The following is a 22,925-nucleotide window of genomic DNA, read 5'->3' on the forward strand; positions in this document are numbered from 1 at the left end:
GCAGAGGGGAGGCAGAGGGGAGGTAGAGGCAGAGGGGAGGCAGAGGGGAGGCAGGGGACAGGAGAGGCATGGCCTTTGTGTTTAGCAGGCAGGAGCTGCCCTGAGGCTGGGTTTTAGGAACAATTTGGGCATTCAGACATACTACCATAAAACATGTGCAAAGCAGTCTGGAATTAGACACGTATGGCTTTTTATTTTGTTTTTTTGGTTTTGTTTTTTGTTGTTGTTGTTGTTTTTTCGAGACAGGGTTTCTCTGTGTAGCCCTGGCTGTCCTGGAACTCACTCTGTAGACCAGGCTAGCCTCGAACTCTCAAACTCAGAAATCCGCCTGCCTCTGCCTCCCAAGTGCTGGGATTAAAGGCGTGCGCCACCACCGCCCGGCACGTATGGCTTTTTAAAAACATGGCTGGCACCTACTTCATAAGCCAGAACACAATGAAACAAAGGTACCTAAAACTAAACACAAAGCAAACAGAGGTCTACTGATATCCCAGAAGGGCTGGAGAGGTGGCTCAGGGGTTAAAAACTCACACTGTTCTTCCAGAGGACCTGGGTTCAATTTCCAGCACCCACACCAGTCACCTGTAACTCTACATTCTGGGAGCATCCAGTTCCTCTGAGCTTTCTATAAAAGCAGAGATGGTGGAAGTTAACCTGTCTATTTGCAGTGTACAGGGGATTTCAGGGTGATGTGGTCTGTGACCAGCAAGCTTCTCTACAAAAAAACCTTACTTTCTAAGAAAAGCACGTTTGCTGCTACTCAGAAAGCTATATGTGATTCTATGTAACAGTCCACAGGCACTAGCTTGCCATTCCTTCCTGCAGATGGGAAGGGCCAAACACAGGGATATGGTGGTTGTCCCGAGCACTGAGCAGGCTGACAAAGTGGCCTCTGGGAGTCCACATCTGCAGTTACTTTCACCCAAGAGGTTCATGGAAGCTGGCTCATTTCCCTCAGGCAGATCCCCAACTCCAGGAAGGAAGAAGTCAAGGGATGTCCCAGGCTTGCACTTCACCCTGCCATTCCTTGTACACAGTAAGATAACTAGGCAACATAAGCTACAGAAGGCTCAAGCCCCACACAGCTTCCTGAGACCTGAAATCCACGACACAGCCAACCAAGTAGAGTGCTACTCAGTCTGTCACAGGCAAATAACAGTCACAACAGCAAACTATGCACTGCATCTTAATGTCACACTTCCCCATCACAAACAGGCATCTATAAAATCATCCCTACGTCACTCCCAACTGTAATTACACTCCCCTATCTACAGTCTGTGGAAGCAAATGTCCACATCTTCTCCCACTGGCCCCAAAGTAAAGATACAAATGACCAAATGACCTGTTGTCACTGAAGACTTAACAGGCCTCAAAAACTTAAGAAAATAAATGTTTGCCCGACACCGTCTCAGTGAGACAGAAATAGGATGAAAATGATTTACTCTGTAACATGCCTTCCCTTGCTGAGTATAGGGAAACAGCCAAGGGCAGATAAATTCCTGGGTGTGGATGGGATCAAGTGTCTCCTTCTCATGGTGTCCATGCTGGAATGGTTTTAGCAGCATCTAGTGGGGACTTAACACTGGTCGGTGTCTTCACCCCTCAGAATGCTGGCGCCTTTCTCCACTCAGTTCTAAGGGCAAACTCAGTCTTTTCTCTTTCCCTAGTTGACAAACTCCCTAAACTAGGGTTATTGTTGTTGTTGTTGTTTTCCCAAATAGGTCATGCATAAATAAGACACCTAAGGCTCTTTGGGGGAATGGTAGGCATATCCCTATGAGTTTGAGGCTCATCCAGTCTACATGGTGAGTTCTAGACCTGCCAGTGCTACATAGTGAGACCTTGCCTCAAAAAAAACCACCACAGGACTGGGGACGCAGCTCAGTGGTTAATCATCTTGAGGATCTGGGTCCAGTTCTCAGCACCCACACTGGGTGGCTCATAAACTATAAATCTAGTTTGAGGAGCTAGCACACCCTCTTCTGGTCTCCAAGAACACCTGTATGTGTGTAGTGCATATAAGTGCCCTCAGGCACACACATGCACATAAAAACCAAATGAAATAAGTCTTTAGTTTAATCCAAATGAAATCCAATATTGATAAGGAGTTAATGAGAAAGCATACTTTAAATTTTTTTTCTGTACAAAGGAATATTTTGTTTGTCACTTCTATTTTCTGAGACAGAATCTCATGCATCCCAGGCTGACTCTGAACTTGTCATATGGCCAGGATGACCTTTGACTTCTGTTCATCCTACCTCCTTCTACCTCTGGGATTATATGCATACATCCCTAAATCTGTTTTATGAGGTGCTAAAGACTGAAGCCACAGGCTATCTCAGGCATGCTACCTAAATACTCTACCAATTGAGCGAAATCTCCAGACCCAAAGGACTATTTTAGGCATGCATGGGAACATGGAGGATGACCTTGGCTGTCCAGAATAAGCCAAAGAGGCCAAAGAAGATGGGTCAATGGAATAAGTAGTGAACTCAAATTCACACAAGTGCTGGTGACTTCTCTCAGTCCACTATATTGTGGCACAGAAGGCAATGTCCCAACTGCATCCTGCTTTAGTGCAGGCTGCTGCTGTGTGTCATCACTCACCTGTGCCATTGGCTAAGCCACTGCTGCTGGGATTCTTCACAGGTTGGCGGTGGCGGTTCCTAGCACCAGGGCTTTGTTCACTGGTTGCTGTGGCTGTCCTGGCTGAGCCACCTGAATGTCTGTGCGTCCTGGGGGTTCAGAGTATAAAGCAAACCGACATAAGTCACTGTGAGAAAGAAAGACGCTTCCCCTCTCTTGCTATTTATTAGAAACAGGACCTGTAGCCACTCCAAGCTCTTCACTTAACAGGAGCTGGCTCTCAGCAGAGACCCACGGAAGCTGCCTTTTTGGTAAAAGCCCAAAAGGCAGCTTTGTGCAAACTTTTCCACTTGAAGTAAACAAATCTGGAGCAAATCACCCCCACATCTGAAATAACTGGCAAATACCCTGTGACCATCACATTATTTTTATTGGGCCTAAGTGTTAGAAACAAACAAAAATCTCTGGACAGATGGTTGAAGAAATATTTCTCCCACTAGGTAAAAGGGCCCAAAAACATGCAAATCAACTTTCTCTATAGCTGGAAAGATAATTAGGCAGTAGAAGCAATGCATATGGCAGCACATCACACCTAGAGAAGATAACTCAACAGCTCCTGGGGAGTGAGAGACAATACAGAAGTGGACCTAACCCACAGAGATGGAAAGATCTAGCAGAAACCTATCTGACATTTTCTCAGAGCATAAAGCAAGGAGGGAAGTGTATTCTCCAGCTTGTTTTATAGCTTGCCTTCATTCCACTCGGTGAGAACTTCTAACTTCCAAGTTGCTTTAGCTCTTTCATTAACAGACATTCTCGGTATGCCCATAGTCATTTCATTTGCAATGACCAGATGGTTTAAATGCCACTTACTGAATGAAGACAAGTCTGTTTCTTTCCAGGAAAGGATTGAAAGGTTGAGAAAACAACTTACACCACAGGGCGTGGGGTGGAAGAACCATCAACAACAGAACAGATCACAGTGACCCCAGAGGAAAACTATATGCACTAAGCTACATCCCATGGCCTGGGCCCTATACTTTAAGGCACTGTTTCACTTAGCACAGCCACTCTGACAGTGGCTCTATTGCCTTCATTTACAGATATGTAAACAAACAACAGGAAGTTCTACAGAAGGGAAGCTTGGAACACAGTTCCACCAACCCCTCCTTCACACATTTTCTTAGCTGGAGAAGGGCTGTGGAATGGGTGGGCTTCTGTTGACTTTCTCTGGAGCTACTTTCCCCCAGCTAATGAGCAAGTGGCAAGACTTGGCCTCTAACAGAGAGTTTGCTGCTGGGAGGAACTCGGACCAGAGTCCCCTGTTGCTGAGAGTACCTCTCCAGCAGGCTGGGACTGGCAGACCAGCAGCACAAAGAACAGCTGGCTTTGTAAGGGGTTAGGAACTACCCCACCACATACTATCTCAGTAAAAGATTCTTTTCAGTTTCTTGGGTTTTTGAGATAGGGTTTCTTTGTACATCGTTGGCTGTCTTGGAACTTGTTCTGTAGACCAGGATGATCTTGAACTCAAGAGATCTACCTGCCTCTGCCTCCCAAGTGCTGGGATTAAGGGCATTCGACACTACTCCCACCCCCTGGCTTTCAGTAACAGATCCTTGTGACAAGATGGACATAAACCAAACACACTAATGGTGATTACCTTGGGAGCTGAGAATAAAGTGCTTTGGTTTTGGTGTTCTTAGATTTTTCTTTTCTTTTGTTTTTTGTTTTTGTTTTGTTTTGTTTTTCGAGACAGGGTTTCTCTGTGTAGTTCTGGCTGTCCTGGAACTCACTCTGTAGACCAGGCTGGCCTTGAACTCAGAAAGCCACCTGCCTCTGCCTCCCAAGTGCTGGATTAAAGGAGTGTGCTACCACTGCCCGGCTGTTCTTAGAGTTTTCTAGTTGCTTCTCAGAGTTTGTATATTTCTGATAAGGAAAAGAATCCATAGAAAGAACAGTTGTCCTTGGGGGAGTGTGTGTGTGTGTGTGTGTGTGTGTGTGCACTCGCACACGTGCGTGTGCAGAAGCAAATGTGGTGGTACACATCTATAATGCTAGCACTCAGGAAGCTGAGTCAGGAGGATTGCTGAGGGTTTGAGAACAGCCAGGATTACACAGCAAGAACCAGACCAAGAGCTAAAAAATGAAATTTTATTAAAAAAAAAAAAAAAAGCTGGTAATGGGGTCACACATCTTTAAGCCCAGCACTGAGGAAGCCGAGGTGGCAGCGGTCTATGATCTACAAAGGGAGGTCCAGGCAAGCCAAGGCTTTGTGGCAAAATCTTGTCTCAAAAACAAAACAAACAAATGCAGTGAAAGTGAGTGAGAACAAAGAGACAAGAGAGACTGAGAGGGAGACAGACGTCAGGCCCAGTGATCCCAGAATCCACACTACAGAAGCAAGTGTGCTCACCAGAAGCTGAGAGGACACGGCTTGGCCATCGAGGTAAGGCCCAGTTCAGACTTTCCTGTCCATCTTACTTTTCCTCACACTAATTTCACAAATCAAAAACTGTCAATCATACCTCAAAGAATTTCAAAGCCCCCATTGGTGGGAATAAATGTTAGTATTAAGTGCTTCACCACAAAAACAAAGAGCTCACACCAGCTCCGGAGGGAAAGGTGTCTGTCCAGTGTGGCTCAGTGGAGGCACGTGTTGAGGCCAGAGAGCCTGAGAGAGATGAAGTTGGTTAATGAGGGTTTATTCCTGCCAAGATTCTTCTTAGACAACAAAAGCCCTTCCTGGTTTGTAACCCGGTCCCTCATGGAGTGGAAGCAGCAAGCACACTGTCAGACACACAGACGTTGACAAACTCGGATTACTTCCGGAGCCAAGGTTACTTGTCATTTCTGTAGAGCAGCTGGATACGGATAACAGGGTGGGGCTCGTGGCTCTCCTGGCTCCTCCCTCCCTCTCTTCCACGAAAGGGCATGTGGTCAGAGTCAACAGAGAATACTTTCAGAAATGCTTAACCACTAATGATAGCAGCTTACCCTGAATGACAAACTGGAGCAGGGCCAGGATTAGCCCCAGAAATCAGGGGCAGCTGGGACCACTTTGCAGGAATTGCTGCCTCCCAGCTGAGCCAACTGCCACTCTCACCCCCACCACCACCAAACTAACACTCCTCTCTCTCTCTCTCTCTCTCTCTCTCTCTCTCCCTCTCTCCCTCTCTCCCTCTCTCCCTCTCTCCCTCTCTCCCTCCCCCTCCCCTCCCCCTCCCTTCTCCCCTCTCTTCTCTCCCTCCACCCTTCCCTCTTCCCTCTTCTTGCCCTTGTATTACCTTTAAAACAAGACCCTTACAGGGAAGACAAAGCCTTACCAATTGAGGGAAAATCTCTTCAGCAGTTTCCTCTCCTGGGTTGCTCACTGAACCCTTAAAAGATGTGACTGTGCCGTGATTACAGACTGGCTCACTCACTGAAACCACACACCACAGGCCGAAATAGCACTAGGACAAGCTCGAGGCAGCGAGCAGGAGACGAGCCGGCCTCTGCCACAGACAGCCTGGCTTCAGCTCTGCCAATGACTTCAGCCTTGGCTTCATCCTCCTCCACACTGTCAGGGCAAGAACTCTCTGTGAAGCCCCCTCCCCTCCACACACGTACGCCAGGCAATGAGGAGACAACTTAACCACCATGCCAGTCAGGCCAAACTCCACAATGGTTTCAAGCTGCCCAGTTACGGAAACTTAGCTCTGTTTCTGTCAAATCCTTCTTTGAATGTTGGTAATATCCTTACCTCAGTTCCTCCCTCAGGAACTGAAGCCACTGAGCAATGCCAATCAAGGCCAGAGCTTGGGATTCTCTCCACATTCCTCAAAGTGGTTCTGAAGCAGAGGAGGTCTCAAGCAACTACTCTTGGCTCTCATCTTGGTCCTGAAACTTTGTCTGAATCCTGACGACCACAGCCTTAGACGTCTTGAGACATCTTGTCTCATCCTTCTTATGAATTACTGAATTGTTCCTCAATTGTTACCTCTGACCGCCACCCTGACCCCAAGGAGCTGACACCACAGTGAAATACAGTAACCTGCAGGCTTGCTCCAACACACATGCACTGCAGGATATTTGAGCATACTGAGAACCCCAAAATTGTGTTATTTATTGAAAAAAAAAAAAGCCTGTTTCTAGTTGTACTGTGGCTCAGCCCTTAGCACACAAAGATCCAGCCACCTCTGCCTCCCAAGTACTGAGATTAAAGGTATGTCCATCTTCATAACTTAAAAATAATAGTGATAAAATAGTTTGTATATTTTAGTCACAGCAGAACTATCTCACTAACTGAAAAAAAAAAAGTTCTAAAGGGCAGGTAACTTGCAGAGGGAGAATGCCACATGTATACGAAGGCACTTTGATTGGACTGTGACTGAAGACAAGCCTTAGACCCACAAACATCTCTGTGGATGTAGAGATGCCGTAAGGCTGAGCGCTGCCTTAACTCAGATGCCAAGCATACTGCTCTATCTCAGTAGCAGACCTGGAACATGAAGTTCTTCCACCTTAGATCTGCCCATTGGTGCAGGAAAGAGAAGTTTAAGGAGCTAACAACTGATGACTTTCCTTCAATAAAACAAGCAGGCATTACAAGAGCCTGATACATGTATCCCATCTGTGTGATCAGAATCAATCACACTTGCCTGGGCACTAGAATCCAGAGGGTACCTGCCCACCATACTGTCCTCTCTGTAGGCTCTTGGCTGGTCAGTGTCTATTAATAGCAGCATGGGAAAAAAAGTTAAATGGAGCTGGGCCAGTTTCCAGTAAGAGAAGCAGCAAGAAATGGGCATTCAAAATAGAAGTAGAGAAGAGTAAAAAAGAAGAGAGAGAAGGGGGAAGGAGGGAGGGGGAGGGAGGTGAGGCAAGCGGTGACAGGAAAAGAAGCACCTCTACCATTCCAAGAGGCGTGTATAGGCAAGGCTATTCTACCATCTCCTTCTCAGAGCTCTTCAAATACCGACTTAAAAAAAGAAAGAAGGAAATGGAGGTGGATGGGTAGGTGAATCAAGGAAGACACGATCAGAGCTAAAGCAAGACCATCTGATCATTCCCAGGGTAATTTATGGCCCCACTCTGCGCCTTACCTCTAAGCTGCCAGCCTCAGAAATGACAGGGAAGGAAGACAACACTGCTGCCAAGTTCATTCTAATTACAGTAAGACAAATGACTGACTTTGCTCAGCCTGGAGCAGACAGCAATGCCCTCAATGACTGCTACTTTTCTGGACCGAGGTCTCCCTAAGAGAGAATTAATTGTCCCTCATCTACTCTAATTTCAGGTCCTATGTTGAGCTTCGATGATCAGAAAACCCCACTCTGCCAAACTCACAAGGCAGCTCAAGTTTGGAAGCCAGGAAATGAGTAGGCCTAGCATTGGAAGATGTAAGAAAGGCCCCAGGAAAGAGGGGGTAGCATGTGAGACTGTCAGAACCAGCACTAAATGACATGGGACACTTACACAGGAATCTGTCCTGTGGGCCATCAACCTCCACTAACACACAAGAGGAACCTGCAGGGACTGGTCTGCAGAGAGTTGGAACACCAAGCTGTCTGTCCAACCTCTCTTCCTACTGGAACTGGGTGTGTTGTAATCTGGCCTTCTGCTGCCTCCCTTGCTGACAGTTCTAATCCTGAAAATCCTGAACTGACTATTGACCAGGCCCTAGTATCTAGCCCTAGTATACTCCCTAGTATACCAGGGGGTTCTCTGTATCCAAGGTGTTCTTCTACCTCCACAGATTCAACCAACTAGAAATCAAAAAGAACTAGAGGCAGGGCATACATATTGAATGCAGACAGACTTTATTTTCTTATATTATTCCTTAAACTATTTGCATGGTCTTTAAAGGGTTTATGTAGATTGACTTAATGTACACGGGAAGATTTAGGTAGGCTACATGGTTACACCACTTTACCTGTGGGACTTGAGAGTCTGAGAATTGTAGCCTAGCAAGGATCAGGAAATCAGTCCCCAGGGCTAGTGAGAGGTACCTGTACTGGGGACCCAGCCAGTTATTTCTAACTGTTCTGACATGACAAGTTACAAAGGCAGACAAGCAGCAGGAGGGAGGGAAGAAAGGAATGGACACTCCCCCAGCTGCTGCTATGCTCTCCTACCCAAAAACCACAGGTCTCTGCTCATCTGCTTACCTGCATACTTTTCCTTGGATTCTCACCTGGACCCAAAGCCAAACCCTGAGTCTGACCGTGTGTGCTTCATCTAGTGCAAATCTGCTTTCAGCCACACACGCTGCATCCTAAGTCCTCTCCACTCCCACTGTGGCACTTTTGACTTGGAAGTTTGTATTTGGTTTTGCTTCTGTTAGTTTAACATCTGTCTTCAATAAAGTCCATGAAAGAGGAACCATGTCTGGTTTTGTGACTCTCCATAACCGGCACCTAATTTGACTTCATTGGAGGCAGTTAAGAAACAGAGGTCTGATGAATGAGAAAAGCAAGACTGGTCCAGAAGCATGCTCAAGCCTGTAATCTGTATACTTGTAGATGCTGGCCAACAGTCCCTCATTACCACCCCAACTCTTCAAATACTGAAACCTACCCACAAGGCACATATCGCTGCTAGGAAGATCACTGTGCCCAGGAGTCAGAGATGAAAATTCTAATGAGACAGAGAGACAGACACACACACACACAGAGAGAGAGAGAAAGAGAGAGAGAGAGAGAGAGAGAGAGAGAGAGAGAGAGAGAGTGTCTCTGCCAAAGGCTAGACTTCCCCACTGCTAGTTTTAGGTATTGTCCTCCACAAAGGCTGGCCGGAAACAGCATGGGAAATGATCAAGCATCGTAACTTACTTCATTAGATTTTCACGGTTTCCACATCAGCTCCTCGCCCTGGTTTGATTTTGCAGGTTTTTCTCTAACTGTAATTTTCTTTTTTAAAAATGTGTTTACTTATTTTATGTATTTGAGCACTCTGTTTTCATGCACACCAGAAGAAGGAATCAGATTACACTACAGAAGGTGGACTCAGGTCCTCTGCGGAGCAGCCAGGGCTCCTAACCACTGAGCCATCTCTAACCACTGAGCTGTCTCTCCAGCCCCCTCTAACAGTAAGGTCCTCTGCGGAGCAGCCAGGGCTCCTAACCACTGAGCCATCTCTAACCACTGAGCCGTCTCTCCAGCCCCTCTAACAGTGATCTTCAAGCAAAGCCTCCCACATGGCCAAAGGCAAGAACTAAGTGACTTACTATGGTAGGCACGATTTCTAAAATAATCTCTCTTCCCTTCCTCTCCCCTCCCCTCCTTTCCTCCCTTTTCCTTCTCCTTTCTTCCCCTCCCTTCCTTCCCTCCCCTCTTCCCTTCAATATACCTTACCCTGATGCCTAAAACCCGTGAGTGTGGCATGACCCACTGTGAGCAAACCACACCAGAAACACAGACACATTTACATCTTTCCACAATGTCAGTGACGTCGGCTCTGCCAGCTGTATTTCACCAAGCATTTCTTAATTTCACTTGATATTATGACCAGTCACAACCACAGGCTATTTAGTTTATTACAATCTTAATTACAAATATTAACTCTCCAATCACACATTACATTTTCAGTTTTCTCTTTCATTCTCCCTCTCTCTGTCTCTCTTTTTCCTTTCTGTCTCTCTCTCTCTTTCTCTCTCTCTCTCTCTCTCTCTCTGTGTGTGTGTGTGTGTGTGAGAGAGAGAGAGAGAGGGAGGAAGGGAGGGAGGGAGGGAGAGAGAGAGAGGCTCTCTTGAGGCAGACAGATAATAGAGTACAATGGGAAGTCTCTGTAGGAGCTAGATAAGTTTCATGAACACCTGTTTAGGTCTCAGAGGACCCACACACAAGTTGAGTGGCAGGCAGTCTGAGCGTTGGTCTGAAATGGGTTGTAGCAGAGACAGAAGGCAGAGCAACTGATATGGGGATAGGGGCAGAGACCCCATCATTTCCTGAAGAGGCTCATAGTGGGTGCTTAGGTGACAGATCAGGACACCTATAACCTGGCAGTCTTAGAGTGCTCCTTTAAATGGTTCAGGCCAGGAAGCTGCATGCTACACTGGCCTAGTATGCTTGCTAAGTTCACAAGCCTAATTTGTCCAACATAATTTTATTTTGTTTTGAGACAGTATCAAGTAGCCCAGGCTTGCCCCTCATTCCCTATGTGGCTAAGATTGGCCTTGAACTAAGAACCTCCCAAGTGTTAGGATTATGAGTTGGTTAGGGTTACTATTCCTATGATAAAACACATGACCAAAAGACAAGTTGGGGACAAGGGTTTATATGGCTCATACTTCTACATCACAGTTCATCCTCAAAGAAAGGACAGGACAGGAACTCAAGCAGGGCAGGAACCTGGAGCAGGACTGATGCAGAGGCCATGGAGAAGTGCTACTTACTGGCTTACTACCCACGGCTTGCTCAGCCTGCTTTCTTATAGAACCCAGGACCACCAGCCCAGGGATGGCACTACCCACAATGGGCTGGGCTCTCCCCAGTCATCACTATCTAAGAAAATGCCCTACAGCCAAATCTTCTGGAGGCATTTTCTGAATTGAGGTTCCATCCTCTCTGATGACTTTAGCTTATGTCAAGTTGATATAAAACTAGGCAGTATAAATTATAAGGATACAGCATTCTACCCAGCTTTCTGGCTAACTTTGATATTCACAGTGCTAATACTTTGTGTAAGTTATCAGCCTTTGCCTCACAGACACTAGTTGTTTCTTGTACAAACACTATGTAGAGCCATTCCACCTTAGTTTTTTGACTCAAAAAATGGGGCAAACTGTTCTTTTATAAAATGAAGAAACGGCTGGGCGGTGTTGGCCCACACCTTTAACACCACACCTTCCCAGCACTTGGGAAGCAGAAGCAGGTGGGTTTCTGAGTTCGAGGCCAGCCTGGTCTACAGAGTGAGTTCCAGGACAGCCAGGGCTATACAGAGAAACCCTGTCTCAAAAAACCAAAAATAAATAAATAAATGAATAAATAATAAATAAATAAATAAATAAATAAAATAAAATAAAATAAAATAAAATGAAGAAACACAATGCCCCATCTCTAAGAGAAAGGCTTTCTCCAGCATGTGACAGAAGAGAAAAATTAGAGACTCAGTACTCCAGAGAGCTGTCACATCATTCCTGGCCTAAGGACAGAAAGAGCCAAGAGGGAAGATACAAAGGTACCAATTCTCAAGCACACAGCTGTGTAGTTACATCAGTACAGTCCTTGCACAGTGCCCGTCTCACCCAGGTTCCCAGGGACCTCTTCTATTAAGGCATCTCTTTAGAATCCCTGCCCATCGCCAAGAGTCAACAGTGCAGAGACGGCTCCTCTGTGAGGCACATGCTTCCAAGGCCCAATAAACACTTGAGAATTTAGACAACTATACATGAGACTGTTTTTCAAAGGTTAGAAATATTCTTTTCTGGTAGATTCAGAGTACTGTCTTTACACATTCTTTCCTGAAACAAAACTTGATTACCTGGCAACTCATCTCTGAGTCTAGGGGTCAGCCTTATAAAAGCTGCAAGGATCTGAAAAGCGGAGTCTATGAAAAATTCAATATAAAAAAAAATATCAAGCATGGGAAGAAAGGAACCAGATGAAACAAGAGAAATGGGGTAAACTGTGAGATCCAAGGGACTCAACGTCTCGGAAACAACCAGAGAGCTTAAAAAACACAAGGTCCCCTTCACCCGTGCTCCTGCACCGTGCTCCTTCTCACACCTCAGAGCGAGGGTGCGAAGGAATGTAAACCAGTAGGCAAGACCCACCCTCAAGCCTTGGCAAATGAAGCACAGAAACACAAGGCTCTTTCAGCTCAGCAAACACTGAGTGAGCTGTGGCTACGTGCAGCAAGGCACTACCCCGGGCTCCACCTGGGACACAAAGACTAATGGGGTGCTTATAGCCAGCCTGGGCCCCGGCATTCAGCCTAGAGTCTCAGTCCACTTTCCCTGCATACCTCCTCCTGCAAAAACCCCCAGCAAACTAAGGAAGAAGAAAAAAATTCTTTCTGAGTCTCCAGCCCATCATTCTCTAAGTATAGAGAAAAATATTATGATTTAATTGAAAGTCCAATGGCCTCGGCTCAATCCCTGGAACCCATATTGGTGTTGGTGGAAGGAGATAACTTACTTCTGCAAATTGTCTGACCTCCACATGTAGACACACACACACACAGAGAGAGAGAGAGAGAGAGAGAGAGAGAGAGAGAGAGAGAGAGAGAGAGAGAGAGAGAGAGGGAGGAGAGAGAGAGAGAGAGAGGAGAGAGAGGAGGGAAAGTCATTTTCATTTTAAAGGAGAAACAAAAATAAGTATTTGTACCATATCCTACTTTGGATCTTCACTAATTTCTTTTTTTTCCGCTCTGTTATAAAAATAGTTCACCTTCAAAGGCCATTTGTAAGGACACCATGTAGATCCAATGCACAGAAATGCTACCAGTCATCAAAAACTCAAACGGAAAATGTGCACACGGCGAGCGCCTGAGCACTTCATGCTGTCCACACAGCCAGACTCAGAATGTGACATCCAGCTATCAAGTGAGTCAGAAACACTGTCAACTCACCAAGATTCTGGTTTGTTTGTCTGTTTGTTTTGGAGGCTTCTTTTGAGAAAGTTCTCTTTTTTATTTGAAATGGGTTCTCACTCTGAAAGACAGTATGGACTGGCTTGAAGTTCACTATCCTGTTTGGGCCCCCTAAAAAGTCAGGATTACAGGGGCACTCCTTCCCACTCCTGGATCTATCTTAGACTAAGCGTTCAGGGAAATCAAACAGGCAGGACAGACAGACAGGCTTTATGAAGCATAACGATGGAAATGAGTTCAAACAAACCAAGAATCACATGAAACATAAACAGGCCAACTGACTGCATAAACTACGAATGGTCACTGGTGGGTTTCTTTTGCTTTAAAATCAGGTAAATTCTTTCATAAGAAATAGCATGTAGGCCGAGTGGTGGTGGCGCACGCCTTTAATCCCAGCACTTGGGAGGCAGAGGCAGGAGGATTTCTGAGTTCGAGGCCAGCCTGGTCTACAGAGTGAGTTCCAGGACAGCCAGGGCTATACAGAGAAACCCTGTCTAGAAAAACAAAAAACAAAAAAAAAAAAAAAAGAAATAGTACGTAGAGTATAAAGACCCTTGGAAAAGGTTGATCTTAATGGGATGGGGGCATAAATGCCATGCAGGGTTGGTGAAACAGCTCTGGAGGTGAAGGCGCCTACTGCCTTGCCCGAGGACCTCAGTTTGATCCCTGGAGCCTACTAGTAGAACAAGGAACTAAGCCTGTAGGGGACACAATAAATAAATAAATAAATAAATAAATAAATAAATAAATAAATGTAAAAAAACAAAACAAAAACCCCACCTTTTTTTTTAATAAAGAAAACAATGCCAAGTAGATTAATGAGCAGCTGGAAGTAGACAGCGTCACTAATATAAAACTAAAGGATTTCTTATTCAATTTTAAAATTAGAAGCAGGAGAAATGGCTCAGCAGTTAAGGACACTGGAGATCTTCGTTCAGTTTCCAGAACCTACATCAAGCATCCCACACTACCTGCAAACCCAGTTTCAGAAGATCACAGGCATTTGCATACTTGTGGTACACAGACATATGCAGGTGCATACATACTGTAAACAAGAAAAGAGTTTTTACCAGCAATGCATCCTTTTTACAGGCTCTGGTGGACGAGTTGTGACTACTGTGACCTGACTGCCACCACAATCCAGACATGGAGCACCTCCACTGCCCGGGTGCCTACCACTGCTGACTAGATTTACCTCTGCCATGTAGCCTTTCTCAAGTGTTATGCAAGTCGAATCACAGAGAATGTAAATTTTTAGGTCTCATTTGTTATGTTTAACATAATACTTTTTAAAAAATGAGTTTCTACCAAGTTGTAATCTTTAAAAAAAAAAAAAAGTGTGGCTGTTTGTGCTACAGTATGTCTGTGTACCACATGTGTGTCCAGTGCCCATGGAGGCCAGGAGAGAGCATCACATCTTCTGGAACTGGAGTTGCAGATAGTTGTGAGCCTGCTGCTCGGGCTACATAGCTTTAAAGAGAAAGCAGAGGCTGGGGATGCAGCTCAGTGGTAGATAGTTTCCCAGCATTCAAGAGGGCCTGGGCTTCATCCCCAGCACCCAAGCCCCCCCAACACCCCCCCATACACACACTCTCGTTCACTTCCCCAGCATCACTCCTTCAATGTTCAATCCCTAGCCCGAAAGCTCCTAAAATCTCTGCTCAGAGACCAGTTTTCCATGATGCCTCTCTTGAATGGCCTATTATAATACTTTGTTCCACTTTAATGAAATACATTTGTAATTCTTTGCATAAATAAACTATTGAGGAGAGGTAATAAGACAAGGTCTTGCAAGGTACTCAAGCTGGCCTTACCCTCCCAAGCACTGGATTATAGCCATATGCTACCATTTAATTAAAATATTAAAGTTGAATAGAATTAGAAGAAAAAGGAATACTCTGAGACTCCCATAGAATGTGAGGCACAGAACATCTCTGAAAAGGACTAGGTCACAGTATTAAACCTGCAGGTGGCATGAGAGGGTTTGGGTGACTGTAATGTTGACAGAATGCTGGAGACAGATTCCAGAGTGAGGTGAACTAAAGAGGAAATAGAAAAATGGGAGGCACAAGGAATGTTGAAACCAGTATCTTCATTAAATTTCTAATAAAGTATACAAATTCATGAAACCATAAAGCAATATAACATTTAGGTTTTAGTTCTGTGGCAATCTTTATCTATTATAAAATGGGGGAGCCTCAAGTATAGAATTGGGTTAGCATGTGAAAGGAGTCGCTCCTTTTATGCTGTTAAGTTGGCTATCACAAAGACGGTCACTAAGCCAAACCCCAAATTACCACCTCCATTAACTGTGGTACTTTACAGGAGCTCTGTAGCTCCAAAGAACCCTGAAGGAAAAGTCTGACCTCATCACACCAGCCTCGAACAAGCACTCCAGCTTGTCTTACCATCCATGTTGTCTGCTTAGATCATCAGCAGTCAGCTCTGCTCTCATCTTTACACACACACCAAGCTGCCCACATTTTGCCTAAGGAGCCATTCCTCCAAGACCCACGTTCTTGTCACTGGATTCTCTCTAGACCCTTCCCTTTTAGCCACAGATTTCTTGAGCTCACAGGTCCTGCATTCTAAATTGTTGCCACATTTATCTCGGCCAAGAATACAGTGCCTGTGTCTCTGAAGTGAGGATGATGTTTCTCTCAGCCAGGCCTGCCTAGCACCAAAGCCAACACTCCGGGGAATGTGACACACACACCCTTTCTCTGTAGACAACACCACAGTTTGTGAGTCTGAGATCCCTCTAGCCCTCATCCTCCAGTCTCCTCCATGACTACATCTAGGTAATTTGACGTATTTTTTAGTCTCATCTCTATTCTACCACTGCTCAAGGCTAATCCTCGATGAGTTTTTTCAAGATAGGGTTTCTCTGTGTAGACCAGGCTGGCCTGGAACTCAGAGATCTACATGCCTTTGTCTCCCAGGTGCTGGGATTAAAGGCATGTGTCATGACCACCGGGTTATCTTCATTGACTATTTAAACAAACAAAAAACGAAGCCAATATATATTCTAGAATAGGAAGCCGGCATTTGAAACGATTATGTCCAAATGGTCTGAACTAGGTTTATTGCCTAGTCAGGATGGCCTGTTTTCATATGGAGACTTGCTTTGGTCCAGACTGTGGAAACTTAAAAGTATTAAGAGTCAGCCGGGTGGTGGCACATGCCTCTAACTCCGGCACTTGTGAGGCAGAGGGCAGGCAAGCAGAGCTTTGGGCCAGCCTGGTCTACAGAGTGAATTTCGGGACAGCTGGAGCTACACAGTGAGACCCTGCCTTAGGGGGAAAAAGTGTAAATTTCTACAGGGAGCAGAAATCCTATCAGCTGCTTCTGATTTAGTGTTAAATGTACTGGGTCGGACATATCCATGTAGCTCCCCTCCCCCAGCGGCTGGAAGACTCCCAGCCTCCCTTTCGGGAAAGTTCTGTGTAATATAGGCTGCACTGCTGAGAAGCCAATGCTAACTGTAGCTTTATTCATAGTTAGCAAAACTTAGGATCAACTAAAGTATGCTTCAGTAAGTGAACAGATAAATCAAACGTGCTGGATGCAAACACTGGACTACTATTCAGTATTCAACAGAAATCAACTCTGAGTCAATGAAACGAGTGTGAAAGCAGCTCCGCAGCGCACAGAATTCCAGGAAAGGAAAACATAAAGAGATTAAGAGACCAGTGCCAGAGTCAGGGAGTGCAGGAGAGCTGACTAAATGAAACACAGGGCAAACGCGACCCTACATGAGGCGGTAACAGTGGATACACACCACGAGTTTGTCAAACCCACAGAATGGACACCACCAGCCAGAGCCCGAGAATAAACAATGGCCTCTGAGAGAGAACAATGTGTCACCAACCTCCCCTCAAACATAGGCTGATCGTGGGCTGCAGAGGTGTATGAGGACTCCTAGGTTCCTGTTCTACTTTGCTGTGAACCTAAAATGGCTCTTACAAAAGTAAAACAGACAAAAGCAGGTACTTTTGGATTAGGGCTGCTACGGCAATCACTCCCATGTAGTACGACCAAAGGACTCCTGTCCCTGAGTAAGCCAAGCTCTCTTATTTCCCTACCTCTGTCCATGCAGAACGCTCTGCTTATAGGGATGCCCCTGACCTCCACTTCACTAGCTCAGCAAACTCTTTCAAAGCATCTTTAAATGCTCCACTCTTGGCTAGGCAAACACTAGCACATCAATAGTGCTGGTGTACATACACTAGCACTTGGGTATGTACATACTATGGGTATGCTGGTGTATGAGCACTTGGGTGTGTACACACTAGCACTTGTGGTTGTTGTCCAGTGTCTTGCTAGAGTTCTTGGTATCAGGTATAGCATCTTTCCATCTTTTTGTCACTATGACTACTGTGAGCCTGGCTTTCCTTACTCTTAGTTCTACTCAGCTTTCTGGGCCACACCACCACTCCCTTGGCTCTTATCCTACAGAGGACATGCCAAATGCTAGCTATAAAATAAACAGATATGAGTAAGTAAATGTACACTGTCACTTTTATTAAAAGATAATCAGTGCATCAATGTGCAGATTTAGATGGTACTAGTCTCCATAATTACTTTTGAAAATGCCCCAAATGCTTGTCCACAGTCTCAACAGCTCAGAAGACAGCCTGAAGGCTCCCTGGGAGCAGGGACTGTGTCAGTCACCACTGAATGATGAAATGCATTTACACGTATTCCTTTCTTCTTTCCAGCATCACTAATGAGAATGAGACTATAGCCAGATTTTTAAGGGAAGCATAAAGGTACTAAACTCTATTTCATCTCAGGCTGACAGAGTAACATCTCCAAGTCGGCTTTGGTCATCTCCACGGAAGAAGGAGTGGCAGTAGCCAGCAGTGACTGGAAGAATGGCTCAGGTCCCAGAGTCCCTCTCTCCCTGTCAGCTTTGCTCCCTCATTCTCCCTTGGCTCTCCCAGGGCTTCCCAGCAGACTCACACCCGGCTGAGTTTATTTGTCTTTCCTTTCTGGGATCCGCTGTCTGCAGACACAGCCCAGGAGCTATTCAGAGCTCACCAGAGACTCTGGGCTGTACAGGCTTCCCAGAATACAGCTCTTTCCAATCTTGGGGGAGGGGGGTTACTAACGCCAAGTCAAGGGAGCTAATAAATCTAAGAGGTTTTCGTCATAGCAGGACAAAAAAGAAAGGTCACAGAGGGAGACAGAAAACCATTACAAGGATGTCCTAAAACGGTCATAGTAAGAATGTCACTGGGAAGAACATGGTCAAAAGCAGATTTAAACTAATGCTAGCTGGAGAGACCTGAGGAAATTCCAGGCCTTAGAATCTTCATCCCCCACACATGCACAGCACATATGAAGTGCTGACAGTATACCTTAGTGCTAGAGTATCTGCCTGACATGAGCAAGGCTCTAGGTGCAGCTCCCAGCATCAGAAAACATTCAAATCCACTATATTCAAAATAAACTGATATATACATGACAAAGGAAAATAAACTGAGCCCACATAGCCAGCTTCTTAACCCAAGAGCCCTTGTAGAAACCTTTGAATGAAAAGCTCCACCAGGCCTAATGACACAGGCCTGTAAAACCAACTACTCGAGAGGCTAAGGCAGAAGAATCACAAGTTCAAGGCCAGCCTGGGCTACAAAAGTGAATTGAAGGTCAACCTAGACAACTTAGGTGTCTGGGGTACATATAGACCAACAGCATAGCACCTGCCTATAGTACGTAAGACATTTAATTCCATCCCTAGCACTGTGGGGAAGAACCAATAACTTTATGAATCTAAAAGTAAATAAAGACAGGCTTCCTTTTTGCTGATTCTTTTCCTTATCTATAAAACCTTCCCAGAGGTTCCGGCTAGAGCCAACGCTCACATGGAAGGGCCCACAAGGTTGGGCTAGTAGGAAAAAGAGCCCCACACAGTACACTGGCTGGGAAGGAAAAGGCCCCACACAGACAGTACACTGGCTGGGTTCCCTCCCACCACTCACCTCATACAACAGAGAGGAAGAAAGAAAAAGAGAGGATCACAGGTGATCCAGAAACAGCATACCACAAAGGAACCCAGACACCCTTGGCTTTTGTATTCCAGACTGGAGTTTCACGACCATTTCTAATCTCTAGGAGACCCTAAGGAACGCTGCCAGCACCAGTGTCGCCCCTTCTACTCAGTTCCTCTTTCCTTTGCACACATTCCACTGGGTCTCCTTAGTTCCTAGGATTGGTGGCACTGTCCTGAACATGTAGACAAAGGAAAAACTCCCAGTCCACACTGCTCAATCTGGCCCTGCCATGCTGGTTTCCTCTTGCATATATGTGCCTGCTCCATGAAACTCTCTCACATCACTACGACTGAACTCACTATAAAGAGAGAGGACCCTGTATGATGGTGCACAGTACCAAGGACAGGGGAGTCCTTCCCGACCTGAGCCGACATGTGTCCAAAACCAGCCTCATTCCAGCAACAGAAACAAACCATGAATGTCCTTACATGCTCTCTTCAGGCATTCACCATACACCAGCTCCTCCAAGGGCATGGAACTCTGCATATACAATGCATGCCAATGGGCACAAGCCTGCGGGCAACTGATACTTGTTTTTTCCCTAAGCAGATATGGGATGGCTGTGACCAATCCTCTCAGACCTCAAGATTAAGGATGTTACCTGGAGGGGGTGGGTTTTTACCTGGACCCTAAGTCCCACACTGACCTCTCAGGTTGTAAGATAGCAGGGTGTCCTAAGAGGCCAGCATGGAGCATCCCCTAGAACTACTCTGCCAGATTACACATGTAAACCAGGCAGAACAGACGTAAGTAATTATTATAGAACCTTTGAGAATCTGGAGTCTGTCCTCAAGAACCCATTATATTATAAAATATATCCACAAACATAGAAAAATGTTAAACATATTTACAGAAAAAGAGGAACATCAGGAATTAGCACACAGGCTAATAAACAGCGTGGCCTTAGACATACTTCTTTTGTAGCCTTTCACTATTATTCCTGTCTCCTGTGTCCAAAATCAACAATTCTCTTGATTTCAAGATTATTTGTTCTCATCCATTTTATTTCTTTTGTTTTGTCTTTATTGAAAGACAGTCTCCCTATATTTCTCAGGCTAGCCTCAAACTTCTGGGTCTCGTGATCGTCCTATTGCAGCCTTCCAAGGAGAAGGGACTACAACAAGTACATGTCATAGAATCCCACTTTTCATAACCAATTTTTTATACTTTTATCTATAAAGGTATCAATTAAAAAGGTATTTGTCAGGCTTGGTGAGATGGCTCAGCAAATTAAGGTCCTTGTTACCAAGCCTGGTAGCCTGAGTTGGATCCCCAGAACTGATCTGTTGGGACTCAAACAAATTATCCTCTGACCTCCATATGAGAACTGGACACTCACACAACACACACAAAATATATAGATAAACAAATAAATATGTTTGGTTTTTTTTTTTTTTTGGTTTTTTTGAGACAGGGTTTCTCTGTGTAGTCCTGGCTGTCCTGGAACTCACTCTGTAGACCAGGCTGGCCCGGAACTCAGAAATCCGCCTTCCTCTGCCTCCCAAGTGCTGGGATTAAAGGCGTGCTCCACCACCACCTGGCTATAAATATGTATTTTTATTAAAAGGATATTGTTAATCTAGATGTGGTGAACACATGTCTATAGTTTCAGCAGTTGGGAGGTAAAAGGATCAGGAGTTCAAGGCCAGCCTGGGATAGATGAGTTCCCATCCCAAAAGAAAGAAAAAGGAGAGATTACAGAATCTAATAAAATACCTCTTCTCTTTTTAAAGATACATATATGTCCATGTGTGCAGGTGCACATGCACAGGTACATACATATAACAGCCAGAGAATAACTCCCAACATCTTCTCCAGGAATGCTTTCTGCCACCATTAAAACAGTCTTCCACTGATGTCCATCAAGTGGGCTAGGCTGGCTGGTCGCCATGCTCAGAGACCTCCTGCTGCAGCTCGCTCTCCACTATCACCATCACTGAGATTACAAGTAACACCGAGCCCAGAATTTTCATGAGGGTGCTGAGTTTGAACTCATGTCCTCATGTTTGCAAGGCTCATGCTTGATTGAGTCATCCTTTGAGCCTCAAATTAAGTGGGATCAGTACATTTGACCCAAAGTTGCCAAGTCCAGCTAAGAAAACCAAGAAAGTAGTTAGGAAGCACTAAAGCAGAGAAAGCATTTTTGTAGGGGAAAGATGCTGAGGTGTCCCTGCTTGAGCTAGTTACCACTGAAGAAATTCTGTTCCCTTCAGTTCTGGACTATTCTTTTGTTGACACAATACTTGCCAAGCATATTACAGGTCCTAATCCTGCAAGACCTAACTATATATTACATCCCACAAGCCACCTAGCATAGCAAGTCCCAGAAAATGTGACCGGTCTCCAGTGTGAGGCGATCCTTTGTACACACACAACAGAACGAGAACAGGGAAACAGATCTCAGCTTCTAGTGAAACCAGGGTCTCAAAGGGCAAATATCCAAATGTCCACTTGCTCTTGCATTCCGTAAGTTCTGCTCACCTTAAAGCCATAAACAAACCAATTCAGAAGCTGACTTCTGCTCTCAAGGGGATCTGTCAGATGCTGTGGGTGCCAGCTAGAGCACAACTCTGTTTCCCAAAAGCGTTATTCTGTACCCTCTGAGACGTGCATGGGAAGATTTCTAACAATTTGCCCACTGCAAGAAGATAATATTCATAACTACATTCATATGATTCTCTTCCTGAAAATGTCTGGGGATTTTGTACATTACACACTAAACACACTAAACACATCCTCTTTCTTCTCACTTCTTCCTCCTCCTTCATCATCTCTCCAGTACATTTAAAACCATTCTCTTGCCTAGGAATTCAGTTGCCATGGAAATGAGTTTAGAGCACTGATACAGGTTATAAGGAGGAATAATAAGCAGAATTACATCATCCACAATAGGACTAACAAGTATGAATGAGCTCAGACCCTCAGCATAGAAAATGTTACCAACATGCCAAAGGAAACCATCAGCCACCCCCAAAACAGAAATGCAGTCAGAAAAATCCTACATCCAAAGAAGCATGTACTGCAGGCACTGTGACTACCACAGCCCCTGACAGATAAGAGAAGGTCATGGTCTGTTCAACAGGTCTCCCTTACCCATGAGGCCAACCTCCCTGCCCCAGTCATTGTCAGTGAGTGCTGTGCTCCCTCCAGAATGCCTTAGCACACTGAAGCAGTGAAAGAGAATTTCCAAGTTTCTGAACGCATGGTTCCTTGCCACTAGCTAGTGTATTTTCCATAACTTCAGGGCTGTCTCACCAACAAGGGGTACTTACCGGGATCTGCCACCAAAGCAGTTTGTACTGGGGGGCTGGTGCCGGGTCTCTGGAGCTATAGCAGTCCCACTGGATTCTCTTGAAGGTGGCTGTGATCCTGGAGAACGGATCAATCACAAGAAAGGATAGAAATGCTGAGAGACTTAGCCCTTGTTTGAGAGCTACCCACCAAGCAGAGAATTCCCTCTGTAGTTTAGGAGTTACCCACCATGATGGGACAGGGACATCTTAGCAGCTGTAGCCACTGGTACAAAGAATAGGGATGATCATCTGAGATCACACAGTTGGAACTCAAACTTGGGAAACAGTGTCTCTTCTCTAAGACATTCAAGAACATCCCAGATGCTAACACACAGCCCTGTCTATCCATCAGATGAACTCCAGCCTCTCAAAGGTGGGGGCCAAGTGAGTGCTTGGAATGAGGACATTGTTTACA

General features: G+C 45.3%; 1 protein-coding gene across 1 annotated transcript in view; it reads right to left on the reverse strand.

Moving 5' to 3' along the window:
• The window catches only part of Wwp2 (WW domain containing E3 ubiquitin protein ligase 2), a 107,362-nt gene that overhangs the window by 47,726 nt on the left and 36,711 nt on the right, over positions 1-22,925 (reverse strand). The window contains exons 5-6 of the mRNA XM_028768574.1: positions 22,490-22,586; positions 2,608-2,735 (exon numbers count right to left, since the gene is read on the reverse strand). Of these exons, the coding sequence (XP_028624407.1) occupies positions 2,608-2,735; positions 22,490-22,586 (225 nt within the window). The remainder of the gene's footprint in view (positions 1-2,607; positions 2,736-22,489; positions 22,587-22,925) is intronic.

The sequence above is a fragment of the Grammomys surdaster genome, unplaced genomic scaffold (assembly GCF_004785775.1).
Source record: "Grammomys surdaster isolate TR1022 unplaced genomic scaffold, NIH_TR_1.0 187, whole genome shotgun sequence".
NCBI lineage: Eukaryota > Metazoa > Chordata > Mammalia > Rodentia > Muridae > Grammomys > Grammomys surdaster.